The sequence below is a fragment of the Trifolium pratense genome, linkage group LG2, assembly GCF_020283565.1.
Source record: "Trifolium pratense cultivar HEN17-A07 linkage group LG2, ARS_RC_1.1, whole genome shotgun sequence".
In the NCBI taxonomy this organism is placed as follows: Eukaryota; Viridiplantae; Streptophyta; class Magnoliopsida; order Fabales; family Fabaceae; genus Trifolium; species Trifolium pratense.
Genome location: NC_060060.1, coordinates 40,896,834 through 40,920,492, shown reverse-complemented (window position 1 = coordinate 40,920,492; position 23,659 = coordinate 40,896,834). Strand labels below are relative to the sequence as shown.

Sequence of the window (23,659 nt, the reverse complement as noted above, 5' to 3'; positions counted from 1 at the left end):
ACAATGTTTTATGCAATTATTGCAGTATATCTTCAAATAAAAATGACTTGATGACGATTTCTAGAGCGAACGGAAGACTCTTGGTTTTCCTTTTCAGCAGTGCAAATAGTTCCTATTTTTTGATTCAAGGTCTTAAGCGAGACTGTTACTTCATGGAAAACTACAGAAATCATTATGGTTAGTAAACAATGAAGATTTCTTAGCGTGCAGAGTTTGTAATAAGTGACTCATTTGAACCACAAGGAGTTGAATATTCAAATGAACTGCAATAATATGACTGAGCTATATAATTACAACAAATATTTTACAGGAAAGTAGAAGCTCATCTTTGATTTCTGTAACATCATATCTGGATATCATCTAATGTCAGTTCATGTGTTGTTAGCATCTTCAATTTCTGCAAAACAAGATAAAAAGCACACAATGATGGTTATGTCAAAATTGTGATTCCAGATTATGTCAAAAGGGTAGAAACTTCAAATACCGTGATAAATTGTGCAGGATCATCAAGACTAGATGAACCTAGAATAATTTCCCTATTCAGCTTGTTAGTAAGCTTGTGGCAAACCCTTAGCTGAAAAATAAAATCATCGCACAAGACCAAAAGGTAAGAAAATTAAAAACCAGAATTTACAATCTCAACTCATGGAAGAAATTATTCAAACCTCCGATCGGGTAATACCACCGACAATGAATACAAATATCCGTCGCCCCATCCTCCTCAAATCATTAGAACTAGAAGAATGTCGAAGCACCGAATCACTGCATGCCAACAAGAAAATATAAAAATTGTTTCTGACTACAAGAGAGTATTCAAATACACAGAATTCAATGTATGTAAAAAAAATTACATATATAGCCAATCATATCTCATCTATCATCATGTAAATATCTATAGAAAATTTAGAAATACATTAGGAAGTAATATATAAAAGTGACATCGTGATAACAATATAATAGGATGTACGTAAGCATGTGAAATGTTTTTACATATGCCTTAAACTCAAACGAATGCTGATATACAAATTGCCATGGTCTGGCGCAAGGTATATATCTACACCCATAATAATTCTAAGATAAAGCCATTCTAACTTCAATTTAATTTACTAAAATTGTTATAATTTTATTTGAATTTTGAACTACATCCATTAGCTAAGCTTAATAGAATAGAAAAAGTTAGCTAATTAGAAAAGGGAGACCCATGACAAGATGAGGAACCTATTTTATACAAAGAAAATTCTTAACCTTAATATTACTTACCAGTTAATTACTAGCAACACCCTTTCAGTAAATTTTTGCTCTAAAATAATATTAATCACTAGAAACACTATTTTTTGGCCCAAAACAAAGCCTTCACTTGCTTGGCCGTGGGAAATGGGTCTAAATATTAACAAACTTGTGCAACAGTGCAAGTCTACCCAACTCAGAGGTGAAGGGGAATATTACGCGAGCAGGTATAGTGAAACAAAAAAACTGATCCCATCAGAAGCAATTGTTAGATTACTGATTAGTTCTGAGGTGTATAGAAAATAATACCTTGAGTACCCATCATCAGAGCCTCGCGGTCGTGCCCAAGATGGCGAGCGTCTTGATCTCATTGATTGAGGATTTTGAGGTAAAGGCCCAGAAAAAGATAAGCTGTGGAAAGTTGCACTTGGACCATTCAGACATGGATAATCTTCCTTAGACAGTTGATTTCTCGTGAGTTTTTCAATGAGTTCCTGAATATTCATCCACTCATCACATATAAAAGCTATAGAACTTTTGAGGCTAAATATGCAATCATAAATATATTCTTCTAATAAATTATAAAACTGTTCATCATATGAAAAAATGAAGTCGGCCTTTATTTGTCTGAAATTCCAATGATACTAAAAGAGATACTAAAAGACAGAATATTTAATATAACTGTTTGCTTAAACATATTTTCAGCGAGAATCATAGTCGTTAAATTTTTATTCTAATGCTATCCTGTCGGTGAAAATTCATAAGTGGATATATATTTTATGTGGGAAAATCGTATTAATTAACTTAATTTGTACCTCTATTATGGGATAAAAGCGTGATAGCTGCCATTTCTCTTCTTCCTCAGGACGTTCTTTCCTTGCAGCACGCTTCTTCTTCTGACAACTTAAAAGCATTTTCAGAAATAATGTAAAATTAAAAAAATTGCATACTTCAAAATGAGTATTACCTTTACCTTATTGATCTCAAACTTCAGGCCGAAAGCACCAGTCGAACGTTTTTTGGTATCTGGTTGTCCCCCAAGCATTCTTAAGTTATTCACAACAATCATATCCTCATCTGTTAATCGAGCTACCTGAAAAGTACTTGAAACGTAAAAATTGGATAACATCATTACAGGTGTTTGAAATCATAGAAAGATATTATTCTTCCAAATGTACAGAGAGTGGAAATTAAGTCTGCACCCAGTAAGTCAAAAATCATACCTTCATCAAATTCAGACCCTTTTCTCCATCAAATTTCTCAGGATAAACAGCTGCAAGAATCAGTAACAAGCGTAATTTGTTTTCACGGGTTGTATCCTGCGTAAAAGAGGGCATGTGTATGAAATTTAATATACAAAACAGTACAAAGCTTGCATGTCTAATTTCGCAATTCATGTCTTCACTAAAAAGTTCTCTCATTTTTTGTTTGGTGATTAAAGTTCTCTCATTCTAACATGTACATTGATTAGGTGTTAAAGAACGCCATTTCCTTTCACCCATTAAGAATATCTTACTTCTTTCATAGTCAAAAATTTGATCACATCTTTCATTGTTGCATCTCCAAAAACAAGATCTTGCTCCAGCTGGCCCTGTTCAAGCAGTCCTGACTCCCTAATGATTCTGTTAATGTTTCCTGCAAGCTGGATCAGAGAAGCCCATTATTTATAATGCTATGTCAATTAGTACATGATTTTAATCAAGCACGGTAGATTTAGTGATCCCTATAGTTGCAAAAGACTTTTCAACTGGGTTTTGCAAGCCATTAAGATCAAACAAAACAATAGAGTGGATTTGTTTTGCTCTTTATTATTCCTTCCACCAAAACCCATATGATCTATTTTCATCTAAAACACTTAGGTGCAGAAGTTTGTTAATTCTGTCGTACATCAGCGAGAATCATGACGGAAACAATAATATTAAGTGGGATAACAGATAACATCTCTAAGTTCAGTTTTATTAAAAAGGAAGGCAGTAAGAAGGAAATTGCCCAATGAGGCAATAAAATATGTGACATTACCATATTACAATAAGATTTTTCCTGCATAACAAAATGCAAACTGTTGAAAAGGCCTCTTCCTCAAAATGTAGATAGCTCATGTATTTGTGCGAGCCATATTGTTTATCATTATAAGAAAGAAAAATAGTTTGTATCAAAACAGCATTACAGCAAAACTAACCTCGACATGGAGGGAGAGTTTGTCAATTTGTTCGCTGTATTGTGGAAGTGCTTGAACCATCTTCTGTAAGTCCCTTGTCGACATTTCACCGCTATTTCTATAAATACCATACAAATTGATAGTTTCAGTGAAGCTTATTATGAACTAGATAAATAAAAATTTCCATCAAACTACAAATCCAAGATTCATTAAATTATGAAAAGGGCAAATATTCACAACATATATAGGGATACATAGAATCAATCCTAAATAGAGAAATCAAGAAACAAATAATAATAATAATAATAATAATAATAATAATAATAATAATAATAATAATAATAATAATAATAAGTAATATAAAAACTAACCCTAAGAGATAACCTAAGACACTCTCGGATTATAAACCGATTTCAAGAAATAAACTAAGATACTAAGATAATAATATCAAAGATATTGTAAGATATTTTCTTATATTCTAACAGAACAGAATTCAAATTGTCCAAAGGAACAAATATCGATACTTCGCCCATCTATTATGATTTGCTCCCTTATCACAAACAACAAGCAAATATATTCAAAGTCTTCACGCAGATAACTAGTCATAGCAAAATGGATGGAAAAACTCAGGGTGATTATCAGATCACCGAATACACCACGGGGCGGCAAAGTGTCAACTTTTACAACACAGTGGGGAACTAATTCAAGTGAAACCATCGGGTGCGTCAAACCATACCATTTTTAAATAAATAAAAATTAGGAAAATATTTAATTGCTGATAATGATTAACCAGCTACATCAGTTTGTTCATCATCAATTGAAATCCCCAGAAGATTACTACTCACCTTGAACCATGTTGAATTTGTGCAGCTTTGTTCTTTGACATGAAGCTAGTCATCTTCAAATGCAGCCGTTCACTAGCCTGACATGGTCATCAATATCAAAAGGTATTTATGTTGCTCAAGTCTAGGATAGGTAAAGCCAAAAAGTAGGACCTACATCAGCAATATGTGCATGACGAAGCTCGAGCCATAGAGGATCATGATCCTCCAAAAGAACTTCTTTTCTCTCAGGAGGACCTCCAGCCTTGCCAGGAACCTTAAAAATACATATAGTATAAAATCATGTTTATATACAAGAAACTGGACCCAAAAACTCAGAAATGAAAACTGTTGAAATTACTTCGTGAACATATTTATTTCCCTCCATGTTCAGCAAATCATGGCACATGGCATCATATGTCCACTCATGTATTACAGGAGCAATCTACAAAATCAGAATAATATCTTCATTGTAAGCAACATTATTGTCTGATAAAATATTATTACAAAGTAAATGACCATAAAAACCTGATCAATAGTTCTGTCAATAATGAGCAGCTCACAGGTCTCAGTCTGAGGAAAACTAGGTATGGTTTTTTTATATTTTGTAAGACAGTCCCAGACTCCAGCAGCAAGCTTTGTAGGAATAAGATCACGGAAAGTAGTCATTGTGGTTGCATCTAGGGACTTGGCAGCACGATAGCGAATAGAAGGAAATTCCTAAAACATATTACATGCTTCAGAAAACTTCTCAATAAGAAAGAATTTACTACAATACTTTAGTATTCTTGTCACAAAGAGCATTATCCGCATACTCTTAATGAAGCAAAAACTGTAGCGATTCGTGTTGCCATCACATTCAAACATGCAACACCTTTATGATTATTCTCTTCATCCCCAAATAGATCCTCCAATGCCCTCTCATTATTTGTGATGAAACCCTGCATTGATATGACCAAAAATACACCTCAAGTTGAAGACACAAAATAATGAGACGATGGCGAGATTAGAAACTAATACAAGATTTCTAATTCAGAAGACTCAAAAATATGCAATTAGCACAATTTATTTGTGCTGTTTATCAGTCAATTCAAGCACACCCTTTGTTTGTATATATGGATAAGGTTTTCTTTAGCAGTTAGTAGATTATGATTAATTTAAACGAAAGAAATCATGATTCATCACTTGACATATACATGCACAGCGAAGTGTAACTGGACCAACACAGAAAACTTCTACATGTTGTAAGTTTTGCAATTTATTATATATGACGAATGAAAAGTATGCAACCATATACCTGGCTATCTATGGCAAAATACTCCAAATTCATCTGCATGACGTCATCCAAATAAGGGGGGAAATCACAATAGGCAATGAAACTGTTTGAGTAAAAATATGAATTTAAGCACAACTTGTTTCTAATTAATATAATATCTTCACCTCTCTCAATGCACCTAATCGAGGCAACACCCTCGGATCTTTCTTAATGTCCACAACTAATTCTCTGGAAATAGGTGAGCTAAAGAAAACAAATGCCCTACAAGAAAACAGAAAGGAAAAAAAAAACTTGAAAACAAATAAGTTGAAGACAGGATGAATGGCAAACAGAAGGTACTATAACGGTCACCACATACTTCCTGTATAAGGGTGCCTTTCCAGCCATGTCTGACAAAAACATAGTTATACTGCAATCAAAATAAAGAGAAAATCACTAAATCGGGGTGAATCTGACAAAACTCGACAATTTAGGTTTCACTAAATTCTACATCAAAGCTAAATGAAAATATCTTACATCCAAAAAGATATGGCAACTATCATTCAGTAATAATTTACATTAAAAATGAATTAGAAGAAAGGGAGACTTAGAGACAAAGTAATGCATTATCATGTTATTTGTAGAGAATAGAAAGGAAAATTCAAAACAAAAATGATAAAATTAAAAAGGCAAGACACATAACTCATGACACATTTGGAAGTAAACATAAGGTGAAAAATAAAAGGGAAACTAAACGGCAGAAACTCTAAGAGAATAACGGACAAAGTTGGAACAAATTATACCCTTTGATATTCAAAACCTAAAAATGACTACATACTTTTATTGGCAACTAAGAAACAGGGAATTATAGGTTCCAAAATGTTTTGTAACCTACGTGTTTATTGAGACATTAGTCGCATACTTAACAGAAAAGTGAAGAACAATAGGAACATCAAAGAAATTCAGATGTGTTACTTCTCTCTGGTTGGCTGGAGGAAATATATAGCATCCAACGTTGGAAATGGCTGCCTCTGTTTGTACATGTCTTCAACCACTACAGAAAGAGCACCAAAATATCAAACCATAAAGGAAATATAGAACTGAAAAAAGGGATGCCTGATGAATGAAGATCCCACCATTTTGATGTTAATACTTAATATAGGATAAGAAACTTCAATTTAAATAACCTTACTAAAAGAAGTGCTAATTAACAAATACAATATATCCATAGTCACTAAAACTGGTCATTTACTTTTTGTGATCCTTACATGTAACACCTTCGCCAGTGATATCAGCCATCCTGCATGAATGAGACATTATCTTCAAAGTAAGTCTGTCCAATATTAGTACCTACAGGCAAGCAAACCATGAACCAGATGCATAAGATGTTAATCGATAAATTCAACTTTTATATTATACATTTTTGTTTCTTTAATTTACCTTCAACACTTCACTCATTTGTAAAGTATGTTTAGATTTAGACTACTCTGGGTGGCTGTACGTAAAGAATTACATACATGATACATCTACCAGCATTTAGTGTGCATAAACCAGTCCACAGTGCATATTACTCATATCCAGAGACAAGAATATACTAAAAATGCAATGAATAAAACAAGCAACTAAGACACATGAAGTATATAAACTATAAACTTAATGTGAAACAGACAGAAAAATAAGAGCCTCCACAACAGAGCTCCCCATTTTAGATGCTTAAATGGATCAAGCATGTACATATCACTTATTTTTTAATGTTACTACTTAATAAGAACTCAATATATCCAACACAGCACCTCAAAAAAATTACGAAATGGGTACACAAATAACTTAATATCATTATATATTTATATTTCTATGTAATTCATGAGTTTAAATGGTATGCAATGTTAATGTAAAGTTACTTTGCACATGCATCCAATAATGTGTTGTCAAATCATTTAATGAATGTAACATATCATGTTTAAACACATTACATATTGTGTCAATATATTATCGGATGTATGTGTAAAATAACTTTACGGTAACGGTGTATATAAATTAAATTCATAATTCATTCATTTTAATATGGAGTATTTATTAAGTGGGGCCCGCAAAAAGACGTCGCTTCCATAGCCACCCTTCTCTATATATGCACCCAATTTTGTGCCTATTTAGCTTCGTGCTAGACAGGTGAAAGCACCCACCATTGTAGATGCTCTAAGTCCTTCTAATTCTCTATATCCAGAGTAAAGCTAAATAAATTAACACAGAATTCATTTAACTAATGGGTAATTTTTTTTATAAGCTAACTACTGGTAATTAATAACATCACATACCTTGAAAGTTGATTTAGAATCCCCTGTTTTTGTTGATCTGAGCATTTCACGTAATAATCCTGGAGACAATATCATCAGCATGACACATAAATTTACTCAATCAGCAACTATTAAATGTTCAAAGGATGAAAAGAAAACACTCAAAGGATGCAGTAACAATGCTGTGAAAGGTTGAAAAATACCATCATTTCAAAATTAACTTCAACAATAATAAGAATAATAATAATTCAAAACTTGCTTAAATGAAAATCTATAAAGCACGGACACAGACAATGAACGTGACACCAACACCGACACGTCGTGCTTATAAAAAAAAACACCGACACGTCGACATTGATAATAATTTGAGAAAATGACATAATTGAACGTAATTATAGGTGTCTTATCGTATCGGACACCAACACATGTCTGACATCAGGACACGCTCAATCCACGAGTATCCAAGCTTCGTAGATAAATATCTTATCCACTATACAAAGACTTAAGAGAGCCTAAGAAAATAAATTGATATCATCACATATGGGAAAAAAAAATCTTAAGAGTAAAACTAAATCATTGGAATCCTCTAAAATCATTAAGCATGAAGTAATTGCATGGCATGTGGTACAAATGCAACAAAAGCACACTCGAAACTTAGATGTTTTAGGTTGAAAGTTGCAAGAGTAACTATAAGAGCGGTTAAGTGAGTTTAAAGGTATAATAACAACAAAATGGATCATGAATTGGATTAACACAAAGTAAAAGGAAATTAGAAATAGATTATTTATTAATAATAGAAAAAGAGAGAGGGTTTACGTACGGTCGCGGGTAATTTGCTTGAAATATTGGTATTCGGCGGCACCGCCATAAGAGGAGGAGGATTCAGAATCGGACATAGACATGATGATGATGATGATGATGATGATGATGATGAATGTGCTTTGATCGATCAATCAGTTTAGAAAATGATGATGAATGTGCTTTGAACAGAATTGTTTATTTTTTTAATTTGAAATTGGGAATTGATAATTACTATTTTTTGATAATAATGATGATAATTTGTTTAGTTTAATTTAGGAATGAAAAAATTTCCAGTCAAAAAGAATTTTAAGCTGAAACGCATTGAAAATGATGGATGAGTGATGACGTGTTTTGAATTGTATATTGTCGTACGTACGTGTACACTCCATGATTGGATTCAAGAAGCTCCAAACAGAGAGCTGGGTCGGGTGCAGGCATGGCAAGTGGACCAGGCCCACCCAGATTAGTGTGACCCGGCCCAAAGAAAATTCAATTTTTTTTTTCTTTCACCACCGGTTTAATCTGGTTCGGAGGGTCGGTTCTGGCATCAAGTGGTTTCAGCTCTCGATAGCAGTTTCGGGGATCGAACCGTGATCCTCCCTATCAAGTTCAGCGTCAATCACCACTGAACCAACTAATAATTAATTAAAGAAAATTCGAATTTTAAATACGGAGGCAGGGGTGTGTGTGCTTACACTCGCACTCGTCCTGCTATGTCCTATTTAAAATTATCATATTGACCTTATATTTAATAATATTTGGGTAAATTATACAAATTTTTCCTTAAGTTTATCTAAATGAAACACAATTAATCGATCGTTAGTTAGTTCAGTGGTGATTGACGTTGAACTTGGTAGGGTGGACCATGGTTCGATCTCCCACAAATGCGATCGGGAAGTAGCTTAAACCACTTGATACGACTGACCTCCGAACCAGATTAAACTTGTAGTAAAAGCTAAAAAATAAAATAAAATAAATGACATACACCTTCCCTCTATGCTAACTCCGTTTAATCACCGTTTCAAAAGAAAAGGGGGAAAAAACTCCTTCCACGAGGGTAAGACAAGCTGGTCACAGGTTGATGGAAGTGTTAATTAGAGCTCTGTAGATGTGTAACGAATAGCAATGGCGGAATCGAAATACAACTCTGTAGCCAATTAATATATTTTCTATAACTCCATTAGATTGGTATTAGTTTCTCTTTATTATATTTGAATTTTTCTATACCAGAATGTGTGATCCAAGAAATATAACTTGTATTTATAACAGTTCTCTCTAATGCTCAGCTTGCCTATTCCAATTTAACATAGATAAACTATATTCTCAAGATACATAAGGGACTGAAAATGAAGTTCTATTTTAAGATGCACAATACATGAGCAAAGCTACAGCAGTTTTAGATGCAAAGCTTGAAATGCAGTGTATCCACATACTACATTAGGGAAGTATGCAAAAAAGTCAAAGGAAGGAAAAGAGAAAAATACAAAAGAAAAAATATGAAAAGAAATGAGACATAAAAATAATGATCATGCATGTAATATTACATGAAAAATTAAGGAGAATAAATTATATTGATGGTGTTATGCATATAATAATTGGTTTTTGGTAATTGATAGGTTTGATTTCAAGAGTCATATTTAATACATTAGAATGAGGAAATTATGTATGATTTATTATTATTAAAATTTTATTTTTTTTCTTCTGTATGACCAAAATAATAATAATAATTTAAATTTCATAATTGGTTGGTGGTGTTATGTGTAATTCGTAGATGATATTTTTGGTGATTGATATGTATGTATGACTTCAAGATCATATTCAACACACGAAAATGAGGGGGAAATTGTGTACCCCCGACACAAATATATGTCCCAAATTACAAGTGAAAATTTTCATTTTTTTTGTCCAAAATTATAAGGGAAAAAATCATTTTCAAGAATATTTTTTCTTTACTCTCATAAAATTAAATGCAAATTGCATTTAATTTTATCTCTCTCCCTTTTTTTTAATAAACAACAATCAATAAAAATTGTATTTACATCTTTTCATGCAATTTATTTCAAGAAAAACCCACAAAAATATATTTCAAATTATCATGTTTTACTTTTTCTTAATAAGTGTGATTTTTTTTTCTCTCTTATAATTTTGAACGGAGAGAGTACTATTTATTGTTGATGGTTATGTTATGTCAACAATGGAATCAAATTTGTAGTCTAAAAATTGTAATTACTAAAAATAAGACACAAAAGATAATTTATGATGATATATTAATTTAAAAATAAAACATGTTATATTAATTCAAAAATATAATTAGAGTGAAAAATAACTTCTTTTATTTTTAAAGTATTGAATATACAGTTTCGCGATAAAATTTACTTATTAATATACTTAATTAATGTATGAGATACTATTTAATATTTTTCTAATTTAAATGAATGAATATCGTTTATTAAAATCCTATTTATCACTTAGAAAAAAAAAATCCAAATCTAACGCCAACATAATTTTGTATTTATCATCTTAAAATAAGTAAACGATTAAACAAAATTTGCCATAAACTAAGATCAAGCTAGGAATTAACAGTCTTTTCACCTAGTCATATGAAAACTATATATTCCGTGTACTACTCTACTACGAGAGTAATACTAACCACAATCATAATCAACCTTAGTTATTTACAGAGAAGGAAACCAAAAAAAAATGATTTGGATTTTGGAATTAAGGTAATACTATTACTATATACATACATCTTTGATCTTTCATTTTCTAATAAAGTGAACATCCCCTGACCGTTGATCAACATGTTTGATCCATCGGTTGGGAGTACGTCCCTTATGCTTCATCGCCGAAACAGTGTTCTCACCACCACCACCACCACCACCACCACCGGCAGCTGAAAAGTGCGCCATATGAATCCCCTTTCCAACCGGAAGAAAGACCGACCTAACAAGCCGTCTTAAACCACGCGCCACCACACTCCTCCATATAAAACCAGAATCCATCTTAGAAATAAAATTGGCATTCTTACAAATCAACACAGCACCTTTACTACTCAACTTAGCTAACCTCAAAACTCTAGCAAAATCTTTTCTCCTAGAATCAACAACTAAAAAATCTATTCCAATTATACCCTCCATAACTTCCTCCGGTTCACCAACCATAATCTCCGGCGACATACCCGCTTCACCCATACTTTTTGCATACTCTGATCTTGACCGTTCATCTGGTACTATACACACGTGTCTTCCACACGTGTGACGTGATGCTATAGATAAACCAATACTCGTTGGAATAGCTCCGCCGCGTGACCATGTTTCTACTATCATCTGCGCGTTCCATCCTGCCGCCATGGCTGATACCAGCTCCGCCACACCAGATTCATTGGAAAGATTATTGGTTGTTACGGATTGAACTGTGTCTATGTATGAGTTTGTTGCTCTTTCTGGTGACCAAATTAGTTTCATATCTTTCATGTTATTTCTATGTTTTGTGTTTGTGGTTTTGTTTGTGAAATTGTTGTTGGTGTGTTGGAGTGTGGAATGGGAAATGGGAGTTTGAGGGTTGTATTTATGGTGCGTGTGAAGGGACAAAGACCATTGACTTTTCGTGTTTCGGCTTCGACAATCTAACGTATTGGATTACGATAGCGGTGGCATTTATGTCACCTTTTTTGTGTAGTAATAATGAATGGCGTTGTTGTTCTCTTTCTCTGTTTGACATTTTCTCGGTGCTTTCTTAGTCATGCTCTCAAAGGGATGGGTCACTCTCACATGCAGTTAACACAATAATTAATGTGGATTATTTGATTTATAATCAACGGTTGATTTTAAATTGTGTCAAGTTATTTTAGATCGAACGGTTGATTTTAAATTGTGTGAAGTTATTTAGATATGTGTTTTATAGTTGGAGTAGTTGAAATACATATTTTTTATTTTTATTTTTTTTCTTAAGTTTAATTCAGTTGGCAGGAAAAAAAATTTCGAACATGTTAAGGAGTGATATATAATAAAATTATTTTGTAATTTGTGTATTTTACTATTTAAACATGAAATATAGTATGTTATATCATTTCGTGTAAATTTCTATTTTTAGAAGGTGAACACTCTGGTCCACATATTATGTGGATATGTACCAATACACGACTTACTTAGGTGGATGATTGGTTTACAAATAGTATTTAATATAAAAAATTAATAAATACTATTTGTAAACCAATCGGAATCATCCACCTAAACAAATGTACCGGTACACATTCACATAATATGTGTACCAAAGAATTCATCTTTTTGGATACCTTAAAATTAAAGGCATATATTATTGTGACACTTACGATAATTACACATGTATAAAATGGAGATGAAAAACAATAACCATATATCTTATAGATTCAATGTTTTTTTTATTGTTTACTAGTCAAGATACAATTGATCATAAAAACTTTTTTATATTTTAAATGAACTTATTCAATTTAAAGATGAGATAGACAAAATCAGGATTTGGATCGCCTTATGTAACTGTTGCATGCAGTTACACGCAGTAGATGATCATGACCGTACAAAATAGATTAAATAGTTAACATTTCAAGTCAATTTTATAAAGTAAATTTATCACAACTATTCATTTGATCGGAGGACCGACGGCACGGTAACTACGATGTCTCGAGCGTTAACCATAGATTCACACTCGTGCCCGTGATAGAATAAAATCTCTCTAAGATGGGACTATTCACCAAAATGACCTAATTTTTATTTCATTTCATACAACTTTTCTGTTGGTGGTTTTGGATTTTAGTGGTTGTTCTGTTCATCAATTTTCATCTAGTTGCAATTGAAATCTTGGTGGACCATGGCGGTTGCGGTGATTGGCTATTGTCTACTCCTACTAAATATCATAAAAATATCTGAGAGAAACAAAATATCAAACCTTAATACCTAATTCTATATTATTTTATTTTATCTTAATTAAAAACATTAAATTCTAACAACTTGCTTTCTATCGTACAAATTGAATCATTAAAAAACTATCACTGTAGTCAATTTCAATTTAACAAATGTTTACTACAAATTTCAAAGAGAATATTGTAGTTTATCAACCACGCAAAAATATTGTAGTAATCATTTGTTCAGAGAATAAATGATTTTGTCAAAATGAATTTTAAAACTTTGAAGATTAATTATTATTTTCTTCCTAAAAATTAAGGAAACGACCAACAATGAATTAATCCAAGTGGTAGGGATTTTGGTCTCTAGTCGTACCTGGATCAGAGATGATCTCGCCGGTGATGCGCTCCTCTTACGTTCCGATGAACAGGAGGAGAACTGTGTATCTGCAAGTGCTCCGACGCTCAAGTTATTGTGAGTGTGAAACAAAGTTTTCAGAGTTAGATAGAATGTACACGTTCGTTGTGTTAAATCAAAGAAAAGAAAAGGAAAGAAAATACACGGTCAAGGAATGGAATGCAAGACATAATAATAAGACTGATCTAACCTGATGATCAGAAAGGTTGATGGCTGGTCCGTTGAGCAAATCGTCCACACCGAAGGGGGGTTTGTACCTGCAGGCACTTCGATGCTTAAGTCAGCAAGAGAATGAGAGAGATACAAGAGAGAAGAGAGAGAAAGTAGAAAGTAGAATGGTTTAGAATACCTGGCTCTCTTGTCTATGAGAGCTTATATAGTTGCCCCCAGCGCTGGGCCAAAGGTTGGTCTATTGGGCTGGAATAACCGGCCCAATAGACTCAACTGCCAAGATAGTCCATGTATCGTAGGAGAGGCGGTTATTCGCCTCTATCTTGGTTGGAGCCGTTACGCTATTCGCGGGTAATGGATAGGCTCCTTGACGAAGGCGTGGTTGAACGGATCAACACGCGTGGATAGATGAGCACGTGTTTAACGTGCTGCTTATCCGTTATGTCGGGGAGGACACGTCATTGGCTGACGTGTCGGGAAAACCTCCCCTTATTGGGTTGTGCCCCAAATGTCGAGCAGAAAGTGATTGGGTCAACTTTTGGCCCAGTCCAGAACAAAGACCATGACATGACATGCAAATTGGAAAAATGCAGAAGGAAAATAGTCAAATGCATATATACCTTAATTAAGAAATAGATTAGTCCCAGCAAGGAATAGATTTTTCTTGGGATTAATTATTTGGTCACCACATTCGTAATTAATATTGGAGGCAAAGCTTTTCTAAAGTGGCAACTATCATATTTCTTCCACAAGAAACAGGTGAATTACTTAATCGCACCACTAAGTAGCGGATTACACCCCCTCCCCCAATATGGTCAATGTTTGCTTGGATGCTACGATTACAGTCATAATCATTGCACGAAGACATGTTCACGGCCTCATCCATTATGTTAATTAACGTCAGCACTTAGTAATTTAGGTTCTCGTCTTGATCTTAATTGACTTGTTATCCATACCTCAATATTTTATCTCCTTCGTCCTTCCAAAAGCAACAGAAACTTGTGTCATATACTCCGTATATATATATATATATATATATATATATATATATATATATATATATATATATATATATATATATTTTTTTTAATTTAGAAATTTTACTCGATTATCTTTATTAATTATTTGTAACTTTATAAATATTGTAAAGTAAAAAATAATAAATTTAAAAGTGATGCATGATATTTAGGATTTTTTTTTTAAATTTAGAAACCATAATATTGTTTAAAGAATTAATTAATTAATTAATTACCCTCCCCTTTAGATTTATGTTTTCTGAACATACACCTAATTACAAAAAAAAAAAGAAATCTTTAGAAAGGGTTTTATTAAAAGAGTACGGTAGTTTTCTTATAAAAAAAAAAAAAAAGAGTACGGTAGTTTCCTTTTATATAGTCTAACGGCTAGAAACTTCATCCTTGAGATAGATAAATGGGATGTTCGGGATTTAAACCTCAACCCTAAAATATGATGTCTTATCAACTGAATTAAGCTCGCAGAAAATAATACAATAGTGTGATAAGTCACCATAGTGATGATTATTAGTTTATTTAGGACACGGGGCATTTGATGGAAATCAAACAGACTATTATTGACTTGTGTAGCCGTGGTGGGAAGCAAAAATTGGTGGATATACAAGCCGCAAGCTGAAGTGAACCACACACCAGCGCAACCAGTGACGGAGCCAGAAATTTTCAATAGAGGGGGCATTAAATAAATTTGTAGCATTAAATATAGATTATATTTTATTTTTGAGAGGATAAATATACATTGTAAATATTCTCTACAACCTATAATAATTTTGAAAATTTGAAGGTTTTATTTTTTCCATTTTCAATCTATAAAAATACCTTTCCACATAATTAGTAAACAATATCTCTCTACACTGTAAAGAAAAGTAAGTAAACGATATATTATTCAACTGTTGCAATTGTCACGAGTAATATTGATCAAAAATAACTTTAAAAGTAAATATATCAATGGATACACAATATGTTACCAAACAAATTTTTTTTTTACTATAAAACATACTAATAAATTATAAACTAGTTTATTGACATTACCAAGCATAGTCTAATTGTTATTTGACAAATGGTCATGCTAATTAATGTTTCGGGAGCACTAATTAAGCAAGCCAAAAAGAAGTAAATTTCACATTAGAAAAAACAAGTCTTTTTTCTTTTTAATTTTAAAAATTTAATTATACAATTTACTTATTTACCATTTTAGTTTTGGGTCTTGCTAACAATTTTCTAATGCGCTGACTTTATAAATATTTATAAAAATTCTATTAATATTTACTATTTAAGATCTTAAATAGTGTCCAGGGCACTAGCATTTGCCATTAGTTTTTTAACTAAAATTAATGACATGGACTAAAAAATGTATAACATATGTACTCAGTACTTGTGTAGTAAGTGGATGGAAATGAGCACAACTTTTAGATTCATGTAACAAATTTTTTGTGGATGATACATGAATGTGATCTAGCCATATATGCTATAAAAAAATTTCCCAAACCTTTGTGCAGGCCAGTGCCCCCATCCTCCTCTAAGTGCCTCCGTCCCTGATCATACAAATACACAAACCTCTAAGTTTGTTTTGTTAGACACTCAACTCAACTCAGCTTCACAAACACTACAAGTTAATTTACCCTTTTTTCTCACCTGAGAAAAAGAATAAAAGCCAAAACCTTAATCATCCTAAATAACCATTCTTCAAAATTTTGGGTTGGTGAGAGTTGATAATGGAGGAACAACGTTACGAGGTAATGCATGTGCTTGGTTCTGGCAACTTTGCCGTGACTAAGTTGGCCAAAAACATCAAAACCGGAGAACTTGTTGCTATCAAGTACATTCAAAGAGGAGAGAAGGTCTCGTTTATTTTTTTCACAAATATTCAATATTAAATTGTTGATCCCCAATTGAATTTTCATTTTGGCTTGAGTTTTTATGATACAATCAAATTAAATAATGATATCATTGTGTTATTACTTAGTACTATGTAGTCTGCATCTAAATTGTGTCATAAGCAACATCACTATCATTTTTTTTCTCCTATGATGTTGAAATTTCGGTTGTAGGTAAGTTGTAAATCAGGACAACGTTATATATACCAAAAGCTGATTTCTTGTGGATTTATTTTTTGTGATATATTCATAAAATCATCATGGGATTTTATTGATTGTGGTCATTGTCAAGTTTAATTAGATTACAATTACATCACCAATTAAATTTTATTGATTGGTGTAACACAATGTAGTAGATCTATCTGTGAATGAATTGATAGCTTGATGTGAAGATGTTGTGAGTGTGTAATGCCATATTAGAACAGTCTAGCAAGTATAATATTGTGTTGAATTTTGTCCAACTTTCAAGCATACGATTTCGTGAGAGCTCTGCAACCCTTTATAGAAGATAGACATAAGTCTTCCACTATGGTGCTGGGTCTGGACCTATATGAACAAACTCAGCACTATATTAATGATTTATTCATGGGTAAATAGAGTTTTACCCCCCTGCAAAATAAGTCAATTTTGCATTACCCCCTGCAAAAAAAAAAACTTGGGATTACCCCCTACAATATGAAGATTCTCTCTTTTTACCCCATGCTTGACAACTTGGCATAGAATCTTTATTTTTTATGAGGTGGCATGCATATGTGGCATTTAATTTTTTTTTTAATTTGCACATGACATTTTTATTATTAAATAAATAAAAAATTAAAAAAATAATAATAAATCCTTTTCTAATTTCCCCTTCATCCCTACCACGATAACCTTCATCATTCAACAAGAACAAAAACAACAACATCAACACCACCAAGAACAACAACAACATCAACAAAATCATCAACACCACCAAGAATAACAATCCAAAAAGAATCCAATTTTTTTTCTTCCAAAAATCAATCTCAGTGACGGAGGAAGTAAACCCAGAAACATAATCATAAATTTCTTTTGTTCTTCTATTCTTCATCCCTTGCAACAACTCAATTTCTTCCTAACCCAAAAACATAATTCTTCTTCCCAATTCTTCATCCCATCAATTCAATCCCTAACCCATAAATTCAAAAACCCAGTTTCTGCCTTTATAGGAAATTCGGTTCCTAGTTCCTGCCTTTGTTCTTCATCAATCATTTGTTTCGACGAATTTGGCGGAGTGATTCGGTGGATTTCTAGGTTTTATTTTAGAGAAAAAGGATTATGGGATTCTGAGTTTGTGTTAGAGAAAAAATAATTTTGGGTTTTGAGAAGAAGAATGAGAAGGAGAAAGTTTTGTGTTATGTTACGGAAAAAAATTCTGAGTTTTTTTTTTTTTTTTTGCATTAGAAATAATGGATTAACATATTTTTTCGTGTTTTTTTTTAATACAATCTTTTTGTGCTGTTTTAATTTTCTCTTTTTATTTTTTTAATAATATTAAATACTCCACCATCCATTTTAACAATAATTTTTATTTTTTTAAAAACTAATTAAGTGGAATTTTTTAAATATTATCACCAATTTATTTAATAATAAAAATGACATGTGCAAATTAAAAAATAATTAAATGCCACATATGCATGCCACCTCATAAAAAATAAAGATTCTATGTCAAGTTGTCAAGCAGGGGTAAAAAGAGAGAATCTTCATATTGCAGGGGGGTAATCCCAAGTTTTTTTTTGCAGGGGGTAATGCAAAATTGACTTATTTTGCAGGGGGTAAAACCCTATTTACCCTTTATTCATTAAGCTTAATTATGATTAGATTACGTAACTAAATTTCCGACATTGTTATATTTGCAGATTGATGAGAATGTTGAAAGGGAGATAATTAATCATAGATCTTTAAACCATCCACATATCATCAATTTCAAAGAGGTAATTGCGACTTTGTTTCCCTAACCTTAAAATTGTTTATTCTTTGAACAAAATAAAAATAAATGTTAATGCTTCACTGTTGTGGTTTTATAAGGATTTAAGTTGCAATCATGTGTTGGCGCGAAAATAGTCACAACTTTAAATTTGAAATTCGCACGTATTTTAGATTTCTAAAAATAAAATATGCATTAAAATCATATTCACTTTAATTTTAATTATAAGATCTATATATAATTGATCACACCGCACACAATCTAAATCCCGTTTTATAAATATACAAAATTGACACACACATTTTTGTATATCTGCATTATTATTTTCGTACTTTAATATCTCAATCAAATAAACTATATACAACAAATTTTGAATGATAGTTATTTTTATTTATGCAGTTATTTGTGACACCCTCTCATTTGGCGATTGTCCTTGAGTATGCTGATGGTGGTGAACTATTTCATAGGATAGCCTCTAACATTATCCCTAAGGGTCGCATTACTGAAAAGGAGGTTTAAAACTGTTATATATTTATATATACTTTGACGCGTGTGCACGCTCGCGCACATACATTTATATAGTATCGAGTATATCTTTTTTATATTATTATTAATTTCGTATATATATGTTACAGGCAAGATATTTCTTCCAGCAACTAATATCTGGAGTCCAGTACATGCATTCCATGGTATGCAAATTCAGAATTTCTTTTTTTAATTCATAATGTCATAATCATCTTATACATTCTATTGCAGCAAATTTGTCATAGGGATTTGAAATTGGAGAACACTCTATTGGATGGAAATCCAAGAACTCCTCAACTCAAAATTTGTGACTTTGGTTATTCTAAGGTTAAAAATATATATCATCTCTTAAAATGAACTTTTTTTCTTTGTTATGAAGTAGTTTTTTTTCATATATTTGTTAGTTGAGTTTCCTATTTTTAAATTTTATATTCATTTTCAGTCTACTTTGCTGCACTCTCGACCCAAATTAGTGGTTGGAACTCCTGCATACATTGCACCAGAGATTTTATCTAGACAGGAGTATGATGGAAAGGTATTCTAAAAAATTTGTCTATTAATTATGTTTAAATACTAATTGGATTTGGTTCGGTCAAAATATCATTTAATCGCTACAATTAACATTTCTTAATCGTTGGATAAAGGCCGGACGATTTATAGTTGGAGAGTATATCTTTAAAATATGATCGGAAGAAGTCTGAGAATGACGTTCGCCAGATCTTGATTCAACAATAGATATATGCGATTGTAGTGATTACAAAGTATTTTGATTGTGGTCGGATGACAACCTAAAATTCAGGCCCCAAATATTTGAAGGCCCATCTCTGTAGAGCATTTTGCACCTTCCTAAGGCCGCCTCTATTGCTATCACTCACATAAAATGTATATACAGTTGAATTATTGACGTGAGTTCGGCAAAATCACAATAGCACCGTGATTTTGTGAAAGTCAATTTCAGGCAATTCAAACATGCGCCCAGTATATTACAATTCATCATGGATGCTAAATTTCCTTCTCAAATTGGCAATTTTGTAGCCTGCGGATGTTTGGTCATGTGGTGTTATTCTTTATGTCATGCTAGTTGGATCATACCCATTTCAAGATCCAGAAGATCCTAAAAATTTCAGAAAGATTATTAAGGTGAGCTATTGACTTTAATGAAAAAGTTCTATTATGGCTAATTAATATCTTTGATCCATAGACTATAGCAAGAAATTAATATACTCATATTTTTTTTTTCCTTGCAGAAAATAATGGATGTTCAATACTCCATACCTGGCTATGCATGTATATCTGCAGACTGTAGGCATCTCCTCTCTAGGATTTTTGTTGCCAATCCAGCTAAGGTAAATATATATATATATTTTTAAGTTTTTTTTTTTTAAAAAAAAATGTTATTTGTGTTTGTTTACAGTAGTGAAAACTATTTTGTTTAAAAGTAAATCAATTATCAATTTTTTAAAAACAAAAGCGGGGAATGAAATTTTTTATTTATTAATCACCGGTAATAATAATCATTTTACAACTGTTTTCGAATGAATTTGAACTCAGTATTTGAAGTTGCAAAAGTAATCTCTTACCGCTAAACTAGCACATCAAGTGTAATCAATTATTATCAGAAAAGATTTTCTTAAAAAGATATTAAGAACATCTTATTTGAACCAATTTTAGAAGAAGAAAAAACTTCTAATTCTCATCTTATTTGGACTCTAAAACACTAATTAAAAGTTAAAACATGCATGTGTCATGCTAATAGGCCTAGCAAAAATTTTATTTCAGCTTAAGAATGTGAAAGTGAAATGTTAAAAGATGACAGTTTTTCTTAACTCAATTAGTAGTTAAGTAAAATATATATAGTTCTTGTATATTGAAACTAATTATTATTTTTTGTAATCTATGCTAAAGAGGATCACGATCCCAGAGATACAACAACACTCTTGGTTTTTGAGATACATGCCTAGAGAAACTGTTGAACCTGGTAAAAAATGTTACCAAGAAACAAAAAATGATGAATTACCTAGGCAACAAAGCGTAGAAGAAATCATGCAGCTTCTACAAGAAGCAAGAACAACATATGTTGCTAATGTTGATGGGAATGTTGAAGAGAAAGTTGTTGATGTTAATGGTGATTTTGTGAAAGTGGAACTTGTGTGACCAATTTGCGGTCATTATTGGATTTGTTTACAATTGTTATGTAGCAATAAATAAATTATCTTAAACAAAATGCAAAACTAGTTTATGTTGTGATCATATCTTAAGAGAAAGTGTTGCAAAGGAATTGCTTTGAGATGATAATTGCTAGGCAGCTAGCTGCGCAACATATACAAGCCGCAAGCTTCATCCGTACATATAGCGTGTTCATTTCATTCATTCATTCGTTCACATCATAGATAATGCGCTAATACAATACTGTAGTATACTAGTACTTTTATTCTATTTGAACCTCACCTCCTTCCTATTGTTTTCGTGTAAAACGACCACCTAATGTAGATGGAAATAAGCGAGCTAAATTAAATATGAAGACATGCATATGCACCGTTTGATGATAATGCCTGCACTTATTGACCTTATAAATCTACTGTATGTTGAAGAGAGCGGCATCACATGGGAATAGGACGAGTACTTCAAACTAAAGCTAGCACCAACATCATCAAGTCAATTATTCTCGCATTTAACATAGTACGGAGTATATATAGGATAATGTACACACCTGCCTGTGGTGGACAAATCTACAATGTGTTGGGAGTCCAGGAAAAAAAACATCATAGAAATATACGCAACGCCACGTACAACAATGAGTTAATGTTCTATGATAGGAAGACATCACATTTATCTAAACACTACTACAAAAATGAGTTTTAATAGCGCCCTTTTAATAGCACTTGTTTAAAAAGCGCTATTAAAACTCAAACTGTAGCATTTATAATAGCGGTTTTATGAAACACGCTATTAAAACCTTCAATCAGGGAACACTATAATGACGTTTTGTAAAAAACCGCTATTAAAGCCTAACACACACAAAATTATGACAGCGCTTTTTTAAAACACGCTATTAAAGCATAAAACGCGCGCTTGAAATTAATTAAAAAGGGTGGTGGGTGAGTATCGAACCCTTGACCCGTTGACCTTTTATTTTTATTTTTTAATAAAAAAATTTAAAAATAGAAACAGAAGTTATTAAAAAACAAAATAAAAACTGAGAAATTAAACATTGAACCCACGATGCAAACATTATGAATTCATAGTTTCTTCAAACCCAATCTCGCAATCATAATTTCTTCAAACCCAATCGATTCCCAGCAAATCAAACAACCCTAGAAACGAAATTGTTCCTCTTCTCCCATCAAACTCAAAGCAATTGAACTCAGTGCAACCGTTTCCCAGATAAATTCAACTCAGAACAATCGTTTCCCATAAATCGTTCCTCTCCTCCGATTGATTTTCTGCGATCAGTTTCCTTCTCACATCGTTGCGAACCCTAATATCCAAGAACCCAGAAATTACTGTGAACCCTATATATCATTGTTAAACTGAATTGGTCATTGGACTCTTCATCCATGAAATAGACAAAGAGGAAAGAAAAGAAATAGAAAAATACTTTCTTGATTCATTTTTAGCATAATTTTTTTTTTGTTATTTTTTATGTAATTATTTGTCTTTTTCTACAACGTCTTTAACTATGTGTTATATTACATTCCACTTATATTTATCTCTTTGCGATAAATAATTTAGAGTATTATTTTTTTACAAATATTACATTGAACTTTGCAAATCAAGGAAAATGCATTTTATATTACATTTTTTAAAAGTTGATTAAACTTTAAAATGCATTTACAACACTGGTTAGCATAACATATAAATTAAAAAGACCAGAGAAGTATAAGATTAAATCTAATTAAAGTTAAAAATGTATATGCAATACTTCAATTTATTATATCACAACTATATCTAAATTAAGAAGTTTGATTTTTACCAAAACAAAAAATCAATCATATTTTACAAAATGATAGAAAAAATATTGAACTAATAGCAGACTCCTCAGACTCCTCTTAGAGGACTCTTCCAAAAATCGCTGTATGCCATTTAATAGTAACAAGCCCACGGTATTCTTTAGTAAAAGGCGACAGAATAGTTCGCTTTAAGCTTATCACATGGCTTCGTGTATTGAAAAGATTGGAAGTCTATTCACTTTATAGTGTTGGCAATTTTCTTTCGTACATGAACTGGTCGATGTGGGCTTAACTTTTGTGTGGCCTT

General features: G+C 32.2%; 3 protein-coding genes and 1 non-coding gene across 6 annotated transcripts; 1 reads left to right on the top strand and 3 right to left on the bottom strand.

Moving 5' to 3' along the window:
- Nucleotides 1–178: 178 nt before the first annotated feature.
- LOC123906026 (SNARE-interacting protein KEULE-like) lies at nucleotides 179–8,869 on the bottom strand. 3 transcript variants are annotated; one of them, XM_045955856.1, is made up of 21 exons: nucleotides 8,576–8,869; nucleotides 7,777–7,835; nucleotides 6,730–6,811; nucleotides 6,437–6,515; nucleotides 5,841–5,891; nucleotides 5,647–5,743; nucleotides 5,504–5,536; nucleotides 5,022–5,147; nucleotides 4,735–4,926; nucleotides 4,568–4,651; nucleotides 4,385–4,483; nucleotides 4,231–4,307; nucleotides 3,407–3,503; nucleotides 2,744–2,869; nucleotides 2,451–2,546; nucleotides 2,201–2,320; nucleotides 2,043–2,123; nucleotides 1,537–1,721; nucleotides 666–762; nucleotides 485–574; nucleotides 179–397 (listed from the first exon to the last, which is right to left on the bottom strand). In XM_045955856.1, exons 1-21 carry the CDS (start codon nucleotides 8,655–8,657, stop codon nucleotides 344–346), a joined length of 2,007 nt encoding a protein of 668 aa, XP_045811812.1. In that variant the 5' UTR covers nucleotides 8,658–8,869; the 3' UTR covers nucleotides 179–343. The 3 variants fall into 3 exon arrangements, with proteins under 3 accessions (XP_045811812.1, XP_045811811.1, XP_045811813.1); XM_045955855.1 differs by having other exon boundaries at nucleotides 2,195–2,320; nucleotides 8,576–8,850; XM_045955857.1 differs by having other exon boundaries at nucleotides 2,043–2,120; nucleotides 8,576–8,850.
- A 2,191-nt stretch (nucleotides 8,870–11,060) lies between these two features.
- Nucleotides 11,061–12,569, bottom strand: LOC123908316. The gene has a single exon (XM_045958923.1). It carries the CDS (start codon nucleotides 12,027–12,029, stop codon nucleotides 11,316–11,318), a length of 714 nt encoding a protein of 237 aa, XP_045814879.1. The 5' UTR covers nucleotides 12,030–12,569; the 3' UTR covers nucleotides 11,061–11,315.
- Nucleotides 12,570–14,312: 1,743 nt separating this feature from the next.
- Nucleotides 14,313–21,556, top strand: LOC123904704 (serine/threonine-protein kinase SAPK3-like). Its single transcript, XM_045954333.1, has 10 exons — nucleotides 14,313–14,375; nucleotides 16,765–16,896; nucleotides 18,810–18,884; nucleotides 19,277–19,390; nucleotides 19,513–19,566; nucleotides 19,634–19,729; nucleotides 19,845–19,937; nucleotides 20,438–20,542; nucleotides 20,650–20,748; nucleotides 21,308–21,556. The coding sequence occupies exons 1-10, from the start codon at nucleotides 14,313–14,315 to the stop codon at nucleotides 21,554–21,556; spliced, it is 1,080 nt and encodes a 359-aa protein (XP_045810289.1).
- A 1,886-nt stretch (nucleotides 21,557–23,442) lies between these two features.
- On the bottom strand, nucleotides 23,443–23,560 carry LOC123911955. Its single transcript, XR_006810817.1, has one exon. It is a non-coding gene; the product is annotated as a U5 spliceosomal RNA (small nuclear RNA).
- Nucleotides 23,561–23,659: the final 99 nt, after the last annotated feature.

Bases quoted from the DNA above. Each gene is read 5' to 3' on its own strand.
- LOC123906026 (XM_045955855.1), bottom strand. From the start codon at position 8,657: ATGTCTATGTCCGATTCTGAATCCTCCTCCTCTTATGGCGGTGCCGCC. The intron at 5,148-5,503 runs GTATATGGTTGC...ATATCAATGCAG, and splicing joins ATTTTGCCATAGATAGCCAG to GGTTTCATCACAAATAATGA. The intron at 398-484 runs GTATTTGAAGTT...CTTGTTTTGCAG, and splicing joins ATCCTGCACAATTTATCACG to AAATTGAAGATGCTAACAAC.
- LOC123908316 (XM_045958923.1), bottom strand. From the start codon at position 12,029: ATGAAAGATATGAAACTAATTTGGTCACCAGAAAGAGCAACAAACTCA.
- LOC123904704 (XM_045954333.1), top strand. From the start codon at position 14,313: ATGTATCGTAGGAGAGGCGGTTATTCGCCTCTATCTTGGTTGGAGCCG. The intron at 19,567-19,633 runs GTATGCAAATTC...ATTCTATTGCAG, and splicing joins TCCAGTACATGCATTCCATG to CAAATTTGTCATAGGGATTT. The intron at 19,938-20,437 runs GTATTCTAAAAA...GCAATTTTGTAG, and splicing joins GACAGGAGTATGATGGAAAG to CCTGCGGATGTTTGGTCATG.